The following is a 13,430-nucleotide window of genomic DNA, read 5'->3' as shown; positions in this document are numbered from 1 at the left end:
ACTTGTATCTTTGCTGCTCAAGTCCCTGGCAAGTTAGAGCTGTCCCTCAGTGAGGGCATATGGGGCTCAGAACTCCGAAATTGCTTCTGCTGGGTGACAAGAGCCAGTGCCCCCACCTGTACAGGCAGAAAGGCACAACGTGCAGGGTAAAGAGGAAGGTGCGAGGCACCAGTGCCTTGCTATCTGCTGGCACTGCTACGTGCCTTTACTTTTTTGGCAATCTATGTTTTTTTTCCCATCTACGGCAATATTGAGTCCACTAAGCCATTGCTGCAGCTCAGGCGGTGCTGATATCCATTTTTAAATTTAAGCTCAGGTGAAAGCTGGCAAATCTGTGTGCACATGAGTTTTGTCCCTGCCTACTGCCGTGCGTGCGTGCACCTCAGCCCAGCACAACTCCCCTGACCTCGGGGCTGGGGGATTTTGTTCCTGACAGGCTGAATGTGAATAAAATCATATGGTGCTGTGTTTTCACAGCTCAGCCTTCTCAGTCCCATCCCTCTGCCACTGAAATCAATGGCAAAACTCCCAACTTCTCTAGTTGTATCAGATGAGCTTTGTTCCATGGGCTGAAACGATCTAATAGATACCAGGTGTCCTTGATAGAGCCTGTGTGGTCTACAAGTAAGTGGAACATATTTTAAAAAGTCAAATATGAAACAGCTACATCACAGAACCTGTAATAACCCCAAACTGATATTATTATCTCTGGATGACATGATCAGTATCTGAAATGTGACTCAGTATGTAGTTATATGATGCATCCCATAACAGACATGTTCTGGGGGAAACTCAGCCGCATGTTACACTGCTACAGAAACAGATCCACATTTATGCTCATTTCCACAAGAAAGCACGGCCCTCGTGTGTTTTTACTTAAGGCGGAGAACCCCAAACAACCTTAAATTAATCCAGAAATCCACTTTAAGTATACGTCTCTGCATGTAAAAAGACCTTCAGAAGTAAAAGGCTGCACATGAATCCTCCAGGCTGCTGCACTGACATCCAGCTCCCCTCTTGCTCCAAGCTGTGACCCTGCCCTGCGAGATTCCATGCCTGCTTTGCACCAGCCAGGGAGCCTCAGCAGCTCCCCCAGTAGCACAGACAGGAGAGGATGATGTGGTCCTATAAATACCCACACCTGGGCTATGCCAGCCATGGCATCCCACACCTCGTAATGGGTGTAGCTGGAAAATGGGCAAGGATTTTCCTGGTGCTCCCTCCTGGTGTGTAGATGGCCAAGGAGCCTTGTCCAGCTCAGGTGAAAGTCACTGCCCTGCTCTGCACTGACATGAATGGGAATCGCTCTACCTACTCCAGGGCCTGACCCTGACTCACAGCACCTGTAGAGAGGGACCTCAGTGCAGCTCCTGCTTGGTCTGCCTGGGGGAGGACCAGGGTTTCCACCAGGTATAGTCAGGTCAGTAGCCCAGGAACATGTGAATGGGAAGATTCCAAGGAAAAACTCAGGGAACAACAACTAAAAAAATCATTTTTCCTATCCAATTAAAGGTCCTCAGAAGTGACAATCTACCCCAGTTCCTACCCAGAAGGACGTCTCCTGGGGCTGCCTGCGTGCTGGTGCTTGAGCCTTCTCCTGCTCGGTTCTCACCTTGCACTTCCATGTCTTGAGGCAGCTTCCTTGGCTGTCCATGGCCACAAAGTTGGCCCAGGGCTTGTGTGGGGAGAACTAGTACCTGATGGATGAGGCACTGGAATCAGGAGGATTCAAAGCTCATTTTTCCCACTCTCTGCCTAAAAGTCAGGAGCAAACCCCACATCAAACTTCCCTCCTCCACCAAAAGCCCTGATGTTGTCCCCTAAGGGTTGAAGGGCAACCAGCCTGGCCTCAGGGGAAGCACATCCTCAGCTGGGGGCCAGGGGCTGGTGCAGGAGCCCCCCGGGAGAAGAGCACTACAGTACCGAAGGTGTGATGCTCCTAGACTGAATTTTAGGCAGCCGAAGCTCTCAGCTGACAGCCCTTCTGCAGGCAAAACTGCTGCTGGAGGCAGCCCCTGGAGTCAAAAGGGTACATGTTTAAATTAAATAATAACAAAAAAAAAAAAAAAAAAAAAAAAAAAAGCTACACTGGGCATCAGGAAAACACCCTTTAATGGGGCTCGACCCAATTAGTGCTTCTAAAAATCCAGTGCTAACTTTCTCTAGTCTTATCTTTTAACAGCCATCCTCCTTCATTATGAATTCGTCCCCTTAAGAGGGTTAAGTACTGGTAGTTTTCCAATAAAGATCTTGGAAAGTACGTTCAAGAGTAGCTTATTTTAACATTAATCACATTTAACAAGACTTTTACCAGAGCGGAGAGAACGCGTAACTAATTGTTGGAAGATCTGGTCAAGTTTATTGTAATGGGTAACTGTCGGGCAATTATGATTTATTTATTTTCAGGGAGATAAGGCACACATTGTTCTCTGCAAGTAGGAAAAAAAATGGAAAAAAAAAAAAAAAAGAGAGAGAGAGAAAAACAACAGGGCTGATCTTAAAGTTAATATTAGTTACTTCCCATGCTCTTTTCACAGCTGAGGGGAACACTGGAGCACAGACCCCATTCGCTGTCTTCACTCCCGATTTTTGGGTGTAAGACGCCCCTGGGGGCAGCCGGGGGGGGGGGGGAGGTGGCGTGCAGATGTGCCCCCTGCTCTGCTTTTGGGGCTGCTGCCGGGGTTGACACCGGGCAGGGTCACCGAGCCCCGCTGCCCGCCAGCCCCAGGCCCAGCGCGTTGGTGCGGGTGGGAGGCAAGAAGGGGGTCTTTTAAATCTGGTGGTCAATTTTTTTTTTTTTTTAAAAAAAAAAAAAAAAAAAAAAAAAAAAAAAAAAAGAAACGCCCCGTTATTGTTGTACCTTGCTATCCTCGCCCGCCCTGCCGTCGGGGCGGCTTTACCCCCGCCTGTCCCCCGAACCCTGCGGCTCCAAACAGCCCAAGCGAAGATGAGAAAGGGGAAAAAAATAATAAAGCACCACGAAATGTGCCATGTGCCCATGCCCCTGGCATCGCCCCGGCGCGGCGGCCCCTTCTCGGGCTGCACCCTCCGAGCCCGTCCTCCGGAACCGATGGGGCCGGGCAGATGGCACCGGCACCGCCACGGGGCCCAGCCGGCTCGGCTCGGCTTGGCCCGGCTCGCTAGCCCCGTCCCCTTTACACGTCCTTCCCCGCCAAACCTCCTCCCCCCCCGCCCCCGCCGCCCCGACGGCTGGGATGCGGCCGCTGCTCCCAAAGTTTTATTCGGATCCTCGTTCCTCGCTGCTCACCTGGTGCAGTAAAGGTCAGAGCTCAGAGAAAATGACTCCTACTTCCAACAAATCTGGCTCACCGACTTACTCAGCCGGAAGAAATTGCTGCACCACCTTGTTTACACACACTCTTTTAAATCGGTTTCGAAACCATTTGGTGTGGACGGAGCACAAGGATGCACCTTACGTGCTGCAGTCCGACAGACAGCCCGAGACGGCGGCTCGGAAAGCTCCTTGGTCAACTCCCCAGCACGGGGAAAGTTACAGATTAATTAATTATTATTTTTTTTTCTCAGCTCGGAACTTCTAACCCTTCTCTCCAAATTTCAGCCCTTCGCCATCTGGCGAAGCTTTTCCCAAACGTTTTTTTACACTTAATCGGAAACCGTTCGAGTCGTGGTTTTAAACCGCCCCGCAGCTCTGCCTTTATTTCTTGTCAGGCAAAATTGAGTCGAATCGAATCGGTTTCACCGGTACGAAGCCGGAGTCCCGGGGGAGGCTCCGGGCCGTGGCCCCTGCTCCGGGACCCCCCCGAGGCGAGCGCCCCGCCGGGAGGGCCCCGCCGGTGCCCCCCCCCCCCCCCCGACCTCGCGGGCCGCTTCGGGGGGGCGAGACCGACCCCTGAAGCCCCCCTTTACTCCCCCCCAAGCCTCCGAGGGCTCCAGACAAATATCAGCGCCGGCTCGGCGGGCAGAGCTCCTACCTCCGCTCAGGCACTTGTAAGCGCTGCCTCGGACCTGACTCGACGGGGAGGGAGAGAAGCAGCGTTTGCTAATATTCCCTGTAAACCACCGTGAGATTCACTCTCTTAATCCCGGCGTGGCCTCGGGACCCTCGGGGGTGGCATGGAGGGCGCCGGGGGGGCAGCTCCGAGCCCCCCGAGCCTCCCCGCGGCCGCGCCGTCGGTGCCCCGGGCAGTGCCGCTCCCCCGACGGGCCCGAACCGGGGGCCCCCCGCACCCACGGCCCTCCAAGCAGAGAGGTGAGAGAAAGAGGAGCCCTCTTGTAAAGCTCCCGGCCGTCGGAGCCCTCAAGATAAACATCATTAGAAATCATTGTAATTGGGATTGTGAAATCTGACCTCTGACCCGTCGGGCTACGTGTCACAACCGTGTCTGCTTTGATTCCTCGAAAGGCGGCACAAAGGAACAAGCTCCGTGACAGGAGGCAGCGGGATCTGCGCCCCGGCCCGAGGGGACCGACGGGGGGGACCACGCGTGGCCTTCCCCCCCCCCCCCTTATCTTATCTACATATGCAAAGCAGCGGGGCGGGGGGAGCCAGGGGGCGGGGGGGGGGGGGCGAGCGGGCCGGGGTCCTGGGAGCGGGGATAAAGGAGTTTCTGGGGGTCCCTCCACGTGGAGGGAGGTGGTCGGGGTCGGGGGGGCGTCTGTTGGCCGTTGTCTGCGGTCACACCCCCACCGAGGCTCTGCAGAGTCGGGGGGTGGGGGGAGGGAGCTGACCCTAATTTCCAACGGCAGGACGGGAAGGGCACTCTGCTTTTCTTCCAGGGCTTTTCTGCCCGGGCTTGTACTTTCCCCGACGTGAGGCTTGGCTTCCCCGGGGCAGGGTGTTCCGTCTGCCCCGTCCAGCCCCCAGCCCGCACACCTGCTCCCTGTCCGACCGGGAGGGCGATGCGCCTCCTGCTCTCAGCCCCGGCCCCTACCCGGCAGGGAAGGTATCTTCGCTCCCTCCCCCCCCCCCCCCCCGCGCCCAGCAGCCCACCGGAGCAACCTCCCCGTGGCTGCCTGTGCAGGGGTCGGGGGTCGCTCCCGGAGCCTCCTGTCCCCAGTGAGACTAGACCTGGGCCACACCGCCTGGTTCCCCTGGTCTGCTGCGCCCGGCTATGCTCGCAGAGAAATCCTAAAAGCATAATTACATTAAAAAGGCTGATTTGCTTAAATAATCCTCTTTAGGCTGCCTTTAATCTACTCTATATCCCCCTCGTCCTCTTTATCCCTGCCTTGTCCGGCTCTGCTGAGCCCGACCCCGCGTCCCGGAGCCTTTCCCCGGCTGCAGGTAGGAGCGGGCCGGGAGTTGGGTGGCGGGGCAGGGGGAGGCCGGGGCCCCCCACCCTTAATGTCACCCATGGGTGCTGAGAAAAGCAACGAACTAAATTGAAACGGGCGCTGGGAGGGGGGCGCAGCCTCTCCGCTTCCCCCCCCCCCCCCCGACGGTAGCAAATGAGGGGGCCGGGGGTCACCTGCCCCTGGACGTGCCCGGCGGTGGGGCTGGCACGTCGAAGGAGGGTTTCTTTTCCTGTGGGCAGAAGCTTTAAGTTTACGTTTCGATTCCAGCGGAAAGGGGAGAGGGAGAAATAAGCGAAGAACTTTAGATGGCGCTCTACGACGTTTCTTTAAAGCCTCCGAGCCCTGCCGGCTCCCCGGCCTGCCCAGAGAACTCGGCGGGCAGAGGAGGGGGCTGGGCGGGGCTGGGGGGTGCTGGGAGGGGGGGTGCCGTTGGGGGGGATGCTGTGGGGGGGGAAGATGCCGTGGGGCAGCGTGGGGTGGAGCAGGGGGTGCGGATGAGGAGGGCGGGGGGCTCCATCCGGGAAGGGCAGCCCCGGCCTGCCCGTCCAGCCGGGCTGCGGGGCGGCGGCGCTGAGCAGAAATATTTTTAAATAATAAAAAATTAAATTGAATTAAATTTTTAAAAATCAAATAAAACTCGCACAGGCCGCTTCTCCGCTGCCCTGCTGCTCCCCTTCCCCCCTCCTAGCGGGGAAAGCCTCTGAAACCTCCGACAGGGTGAGGCCGGAGCGAGCCGCGTACCCGACGGGAGCTGCCTGGCGCTGCCCCTCGCTCACCCCGGCCCCGGCCGTCGGGGGGCTGCGGGAGAGGTGCTCCGCCCTCGGCTTCTCCCCTTAACTCCAGCTTTCCCCATTTCCACGGGCCTCGGGGGAGGGCTCCAGAGGGACGAAAAGAAAGAAAGGAGCCACGACGAGCCGACAGACAGCCCCGTCGGGTGTTGCGGCTCCGTCTGCCCCACCGCTCGGCACCGCGGAGGCCTCACTCGGTGCCGGCGGCGGTGAGCGGACCCAGAGAGCCCCCCCTCGGCCAGCCGCGACCCCGCGGGGCTCCCACGCGAGACACTCGTGGGGGCCGAGGCCGACCCTCGACGGCCGAGGACAAAGCGGCGGGCGCTGAGGCACGGCCCGGCCTCGGCCCGCCGGAGCTCGGCGAGAAACCGAAGCGAAACGGGGCCGAGAGCCGGAAAGGAGCCGGGGGGGCACCTTAATGCCACCGGCATCGCCCTGCCGGCCCCCAGCGGCCGAGGGGAGGCAGGGGCAGGGAGTCGGGAGCGGCCTCGGGAGCCGTGCCCAGCCTCCGGCCTCCCTGCGCTGCCCGGGGAAGGCTCCGCGATGGAAATTCAAGATGGGAGCAGAGGAGGTGTCACGCAGATCCCTTCTCAACACATCCCCGAGAGCGGAACGGCCGCACGGCTTTCAGGCATTTTCCTGCAGGAGCTGGCGATGTATTGCCGCGTATATCACACCACGGGGGGTGGGGGGGGGATTTCTTGGTGAAAAGAGAGGCGCGGGAGGCGAGGCACGACCGAAATAACCAAAGAGATTTTAAAAAATAAAAATAAAAAAGGTAGGAAAAAAGGGGGGGGAAATACCGAAGGTCTTGGAAGGGTTTAAAAAAGGGAACGATCGGTTTAAAAATTGCTGCACTGATCCATCGAAAACAAAAACTAATTACGCTACTGAAATGGCACCATATACGCAGCGTACTGTGTATGTACATATATATTTATTTTATCTGTATATATATATATATATACATATACACACAAACATCCATACGCTAAAATAAAGAATTACAGCCAGCCTGGATCCTGAACACAGTCTACACTTTATTTCAGACTACAGATTTCTGAACATAATAAAATCTTTGGCTTGTAGCGGCGGGTTCAGTCTCGCAGTCTGTGGATCAGATTTTTATTTTTATTTTTTTCCTCGGGAAAAAAAAATAAAAAGAGAGACAGAAATTCACACACACAAAAAAAAAATAAGATCGAACGAAAGATCAGGAAAGTCGGACATTTACTGTAAAGCAAGAGCAACGGACATCGGAAAAGAAAAAAGGAAAGCAAACAAAACGAACAAACGAACAAAAGAGAGAGGAAGAGAGAGAGAGAAGGGGAGAGAGAAACTGTCCAGCAAATAGAGATCGCTACACATATTTCTTACCTGAAATTAAATATATACAAGGTCATATGCTGTTTGGCTATATAGAGATATTTTTTTTTGTAAGCGTTCATATTTTTTTTTCTTAAGTGGAGTCCTTATACTATGGATAGACAATAGATCTGCTTTTAAATAGCACCTGTCCGTGGCTAGGGCTGTCCTCACTCGCTCTCCTCTTTGTCCTGCACGGTGGTGGTAGAGTGGTTGTAGAGTCCCTGGGCCATGAGGTGCAGCGCCAGCCCGTTCTTGATGCCCGTCGCCTTCTTGATCTTGGCGCGCTTGTTCTGGAACCAGATCTTGATCTGGGACTCGTTGAGGCTCAGCTCCTGGGCCAGGCTCTGCCGCCGCTGCTCCGTGATGTACCGGTTGGCCTGGAACTCCGCCTTCAGCCGCTGCAGCTGCTCGGCCGTGAACGCCGTCCGCGGCCGCTTGTCCTCCTTCTCCGTCTTCTTCTTCTTCAGCTTCCTGGTGCGGGGGCCTGCGGGCAGGGCACACACACGCCGCTGGGCAGGGCCCCGCCGCCGCCCGCCGCCCGCCGCCCCCGCCCCGCCGCCCGACGGAAAATGGCCGACGGGGGGGAACCGCGCCGGCACCCCCGGCCCGGCCCCGCCGCCCCGGCCCCGCCAAGGGGAAGAAAGGGAGAGGAGGAGCGGGGACGCCCGGGGAAACGCGCCGAACTCCTGCAACGGGCAGGGGGCGAGGGGGGAGAGCCGCCCGCTAACCCCCCACCCTGGGCCCGTCGGGGCGCCGCGCTGCCCGCCCCGACGGGGGGGCTCCAGGGCTCCGGGGGGCGGCCGCCGTCCTGGGGCCGGGAACCCCGCGGCCAGCCCCGGCAGCAGTCGGGTGTCTCCCGGGGCTCCGGCGTTTGCCCGGCCCCGGCGGGCCCCGCACGCCGCCCGCTTGCCGGCCCTGCCCGCCGCGACCCCCCGGACACCCAAATCCTACGGGGGTTCCTCCGCAGCCCCATCCCTCGGGCCGCTCTGGGGTCGGGTGCCGTGCCGTGCCGAGCCGTGCCGTGTCAGCATCCCGGCCCCGAGCAACGGCAGCCCCGGGAGCAGAGAGGGAAGGCGGCCCTGGAGGATGGGGGCTGCGAAAATCCCCTGACAGCTGCCGGGCCCGCAGCCCCCAGTCGGCTGCAGCAGCCGGAGCCCGGCGAGGCCTCCGTGTAGGCCGAAAGCTCTTGTCCCGGTTCAGCCCGGCTTTGCCCCGGCTCGGCGGGGAGCGGGCCGGGGCCCGGCAGCGCTAGGACGGGGGAAACGAGGCCGGCACCTTGCAGCGGCGGTCGCAGCCCCCGGCCCCTTCAGCCCGCTCGTCCCCGGAGCCGGGAGAAGCCCCGCGGTGGCCGGGGCCGGCTCCGAGCACAACAAAGAGCGCGGCCGTGCCGAGCCGGGCCGGGCCAGGCCAAGCCGAGCAGCCCGGGGACGAACTGGGGGCTTAAGGGGCTTAAGGGACGACGTGCAAAAATACCCCGCTGCCTGAAGAAAGGGGAGGGAAGGAAATAAAGGCGCGATGCGAGATGCCTGGCGCCCGGCGGGCCTGGGAAGCAGTAATAACGCAGCAGCCGTGGCCGGGCCGGCCGGCGGCGAAGGCAGCCTGACAGCTCTATCACTCCATCAATCAGCGGAGTCAATCAAAGGGGCTTTTCCGAGCTGCGAGTCGCTGGACGTGTCAATAACGGGGGATGGAGGTGGCTCGGCCGGGAGCAGAGCGCTGCCCGCCGGCCCCGGGAGCACCGCGCCGGGCACCGCCGCCTTCCCCGGGTCCCCCGGCCCCGCATTGGGAAGAGGAACCGGCCCTGGTCCCTGTCCTGGACACGGTCCCGGTCCCAATCCCTGTCCTGGTCCCGGTCCCAATCCCGGTCCCGGTCCCGACCCGCGCTGGAGGGTCCCGGGCTGCTGGCCTGGGACGTGACTGGGGGGTTCCCCTCTCCTCTCCCTCCGCTTTAAAAAATAAAACTGAAAAAAAAAAAAAAAAACAAACTGACAATGGAAAACAGCGACCAGCGGGGACAAAACGAGGGGCTGTGGGGTCGCGCCAAAGGGACGGGGCTCGCAAGGGGTGCCCGGCCGGGAGCTCCCCCCCCCCCCCGGGGGGGGGCGCGGCCCCCCCCCCGCCCCCCAGCCGCCCGTCCGCCACCACCGGCACCGGGGGAAATAAAACCGGGGTGTGTTTGGGGGTGGGGGGCTGGGGGGGGGGGAAGAAAGAACAAAACAAGCGAGAAGCCAAATCCGCTGCCTTTTTTTTTTCTTTTTCCCTTTTCCCCGCGGCGCTCCCGGCCCAGCGCCGCCGCGGTGCGGACCCCCCCCGGGCTGCAGCGGGGGGGGAGAGGGCGGGAGGGGGGGGGGGAGCGACCTTGTCACGATTTTAACAGCTCCCAGATGCTCCGCGCTTCCTTACCCGAGGACGGTCTGTCTGAATACCTAGTGCAGTAGACCCAGGCAGGCCACACCAGCGGCTGTTGCGAGTCGGGCTTTATAACAGGTCCTCCATTATTAGAGCCCATGAGGAGGATGGCGGGGCTGCCGTGCTCCCCGTACTTGGCCGGGTGAGTGTCGCCCCCTTCGCCGGGGGGTTTGGCCGCCCCCGACGCCGCCACCCCCGCCGCGCCGGGGCTGGCTTTGGAGGCGGCGGCGGCGGCGGGCGGCGCGGCCGGGGAGCCGTCGGGCCCGCAGTTCGAGTCCGGGCACAGGAGGGCTGGCGGGTTGGGCGGCCGGGCCAGCAGCGGGTTGATGTTTTCTCTACCTGAGCTCTGCCCTCGGTCTCCATCCCGCTCCCGGCTGCTGCTGCTTCCTCCTCCTCCGCCGCCGCCGCAGCCGCCGCCGGTCGGAGCGGGAGGCTCCTTCTTGCAGCCGAAGTCCGGCCTCAGGATGTTGTCGATGAAAAAGTTGGTGGTGCGCTGAGGGGGCGGCGGGGGAGGCGGCGGGGGGCGGCGGCGGGGAAGGGGCAAGGGGCAGGGGGCGGCGGGGGAGGCGGGCGCGGGGCTGGGGGACACGGGCAAGCTCTCGCCATCGCTGCCGCTGCCGCTGCTCGCCGGGCCGGGCGGCGCCGCGTCTCGGTGGCCGTGCCCCTCCGGCGGCTCTTCCATCCTCAGCCCCCGCCACGGAGCTCGCCGCCTTTTTGCCCCCCCCCCCCTCCCCCCCACCCACCCGCTTTACGCCCACCCCACTTCGCGGGTGGGTGGTGGGGTGGGGAATAAAAAATAAAAAAATTCAAAAAAAAAAAAAAGAAGGGAAAAATAAAAAAAAATAAAAGAGAGGAAAAAAAAGAATAAAATCCACTTGTTGGGCTGGAGCTGAGATTTTTTTTTCTCCCCCTCGCACGGATGGATCCAAAACCGGGAGAGCCACTCGAGGGCTTCTTCCCCCCTTTCTCCCGATCAGCTTATATTTCCATCACAAAAAAAAAAAAAAAAAAAAAAAAGCACCAAAAACGCGGGCACCCCCCCGCCGCCCCCCCAAAACCCGCCCCCCGAAAAAAAAAAATAATAAATAATAATTTAAAAAAAAAGGACTCAGAATCTGCCCATCTCCCCGCGGCGGCTCCGCGCTGCCCCGGTGTCCGCCGCGCTCTGCCCGAGCCCTTCCCCGCCAGCGTGCTCGGGCTCCGGGAGGAGGGGAGGGGGGGGGCGGTTTTTCTTTTTTTTTTTTTCTCTTAATTTTTTTTTTTTTTGGCCCCAAAATAAAAAGGCAAATCTCTGACAGCTCCGGTCTTTGCAAGAAACTCTCCCTAAAAAATCCCTCGGCCCCACTTTTTGGGCTCGCACCGGAAGCACGTGAGGCGGCCCCGCACGTGGGGGCGGCCAATGGCGCTCCGCCGCCAACGCCGCCACCCCCCCCCCCCCCCCCCGGCGCCGCCCCGCCCCGGGGGGGGGGCGCCCGGCCCCCCCGCGTTTGGGGGACCCCCCCCCCCCCCCCCCCTACCCCCCCCCCCCATAACTTCAACCCCCCGGGATGAGCGCTTCTTCTGTCCCTTTTGCTCGCACACCCCATAATAATAACACCCCCCCCACCCCCAAAATAATCCTCGGTGCTCGTCCTCCTCCTGTTCATTTTTATTTTTATTTCTTGCTTAGGGAGGTGGGGGCAGCCCGGAGTGGAAACTTTTTTTCTTTTTTTTTTTTTTTCCCCTTTTTCTTCATTTTTTTTCCTTTTTTTTTCCTTTTTTTTTTTTTTCTGGAGGAATTAAAATGAAAATAACACTAAATACTGGTAATCGCCGCTGCGCTGAGCCGGGCTGGCAGCCGCCGGGCTGGGCTGTTTCTTTATTCTTATTATTTCGGAAGAAGAAGCAGAGCAGCCGCCAGCTTGCAGCTGACTCCGGATCGCGTTGCTTCGCCTGCTTTCTAATGTTTGCTTGTTTGTTTGGGTTCGGTTTGGTGCTTTTTTATTTTTTTGCCTTTTTCTTTTTTCCACTCGGTATTTTGTTCTCCCCAGAACCTGGGGGAGTGTGCTGGGGCAGAAGGGAAATGTAGGTGTTTTGCAGGGTGGCGAGAGATGGGCACTTTTTTCACGACTGTTGCAGGTTTCCGAAAAGTAATTTAGGGGAGGAGAAGGAGAAATAAAATAATGTTAAAAAGCACAAGTCCGAAGCGCAGGTTTTGCTTTCTCGCCGCTCAGGGCTCCCGGCTCCGCTCCCCGCCGGCCGCAGGCACCTGCTCGGGGCTGGAGCCGCACCGGAACCCGGGGCCGCTCCCTGGGGCCGGGGCACGGCAGAGCCCTGGGCCTGGACCCCCTGAGCTCCTCGGCGATCCCCACGTTCCCCCCCACGGCCACGGGTGGAGGGGAGGCCGCGGGGCTCCGCGCTGCTCCGCGGGGACGGCTCTGCGGCACGTGCCGCCGCCTATAGATCCTATACATGAACGATGCTATAGGGCTGCGTGCTCAGACACACACGGGTGGGCACCGGGAAAGCCACGCGTGTTTTTTGCTGGCCGAGTGGCCGCTGCTGCCGGCGGTGGCCGGGAGCATCGCTGGTGTCGGGAGCATCCCGGTGGCAGCGGCCGAGCGCGGAGCTCCGTTTTTTGAGGGTGCAGGGCACCGGGAGCTGGTTGTCACCGAGAGATGGGGGTCACCGGGAGCCAGGGGTCACAGGGAAGCCGCTGTCACCGGGAGCTGGCTGTCACCGGGAGCCGAAGGAGCCGGCACCTCCCTAGGTCCGGCGGCCGCGGCTGTGCGCGCACACCTCCGAGGCACGCTCGGCTCTTTGCCGGACCGGGGAAACATTACCAAATTGTTACCTCCAGCCACACAATAATCTCCTAAAATAATAGCTGGCATAACGCAATCAGCCCTGGAATCAAGGGCTTCATCCGCAATTAAATGAATGTTAACACCCTCCCCCTTCCCCCCCCGCCCCCCCCGCATTCACAATATCATATCATTTACTCGCACCGAAATTGGGTTTATTTATATTTAAGTTAGCAAAATTGAAATCTTTATCCCAAAAGCGAGCGTGGGTACTTAATTAAATTCTAATTAGGACACTATCAATATCCCATTTAGCCACGTAGCCTTTGTGAGCCGCGGTCCCTTTCAGAGCTGTAAATGGGGGCTCGCTGCCTTATCTCTCCTGCAAGAGACGCCTTGAGAAGGGCTGCAAAAGATAATTTATAGGTTTTAATTACTCTTCATTCCGCCTGATCAGCTTGGCGTTCATCACAGGACGGCGAATAAAACCTGGTCAAAAGCACTGTCACTATTCCCTGGCAAGACGCTTAATCAAAGTAAGCAGGGCCATATTACACGCTGCGAGCTTCTTCACGTAATTTCCCAGCTGCTGATAAAGCTAGTTGAATAATGCTGCAGTCCTTCGGAGACACCATTTACAGAAATGACTTTATTGACGGCTTAACGTCGGTAATTCATTTTACCTTTCATGTATTGGGAGCCCGGATTTGTTACAGTAATAGGATGATAAATGTCCTGGCGGCCCTATAGCTTTTATTATTGAATACAATACACACACCCATCCTTAAATGTTCCAAAATTGGGT

At 58.9% G+C, this 13,430-nt stretch overlaps 1 protein-coding gene across 1 annotated transcript; it reads right to left on the bottom strand.

Moving 5' to 3' along the window:
• Positions 1-7,085: 7,085 nt before the first annotated feature.
• EN1 (engrailed homeobox 1) lies at positions 7,086-10,561 on the bottom strand. The gene is made up of 2 exons (XM_035332093.1): positions 9,837-10,561; positions 7,086-7,917 (listed from the first exon to the last, which is right to left on the bottom strand). Exons 1-2 carry the CDS (start codon positions 10,522-10,524, stop codon positions 7,601-7,603), a joined length of 1,005 nt encoding a protein of 334 aa, XP_035187984.1. The 5' UTR covers positions 10,525-10,561; the 3' UTR covers positions 7,086-7,600.
• Between the last annotated feature and the right edge of the window lie 2,869 nt (positions 10,562-13,430).

This window comes from Oxyura jamaicensis, chromosome 7 (genome assembly GCF_011077185.1).
Source record: "Oxyura jamaicensis isolate SHBP4307 breed ruddy duck chromosome 7, BPBGC_Ojam_1.0, whole genome shotgun sequence".
Classification (NCBI taxonomy): domain Eukaryota; kingdom Metazoa; phylum Chordata; class Aves; order Anseriformes; family Anatidae; genus Oxyura; species Oxyura jamaicensis.
Note: the sequence above shows the minus strand (reverse complement) of the source record. Positions and strands in the feature narration are given on the sequence as shown.

Bases quoted from the DNA above. Each gene is read 5' to 3' on its own strand.
- EN1 (XM_035332093.1), bottom strand. From the start codon at position 10,524: ATGGAAGAGCCGCCGGAGGGGCACGGCCACCGAGACGCGGCGCCGCCC. The intron at 7,918-9,836 runs GTAAGGAAGCGC...CCCTGCCCGCAG, and splicing joins TTCAGACAGACCGTCCTCGG to GCCCCCGCACCAGGAAGCTG.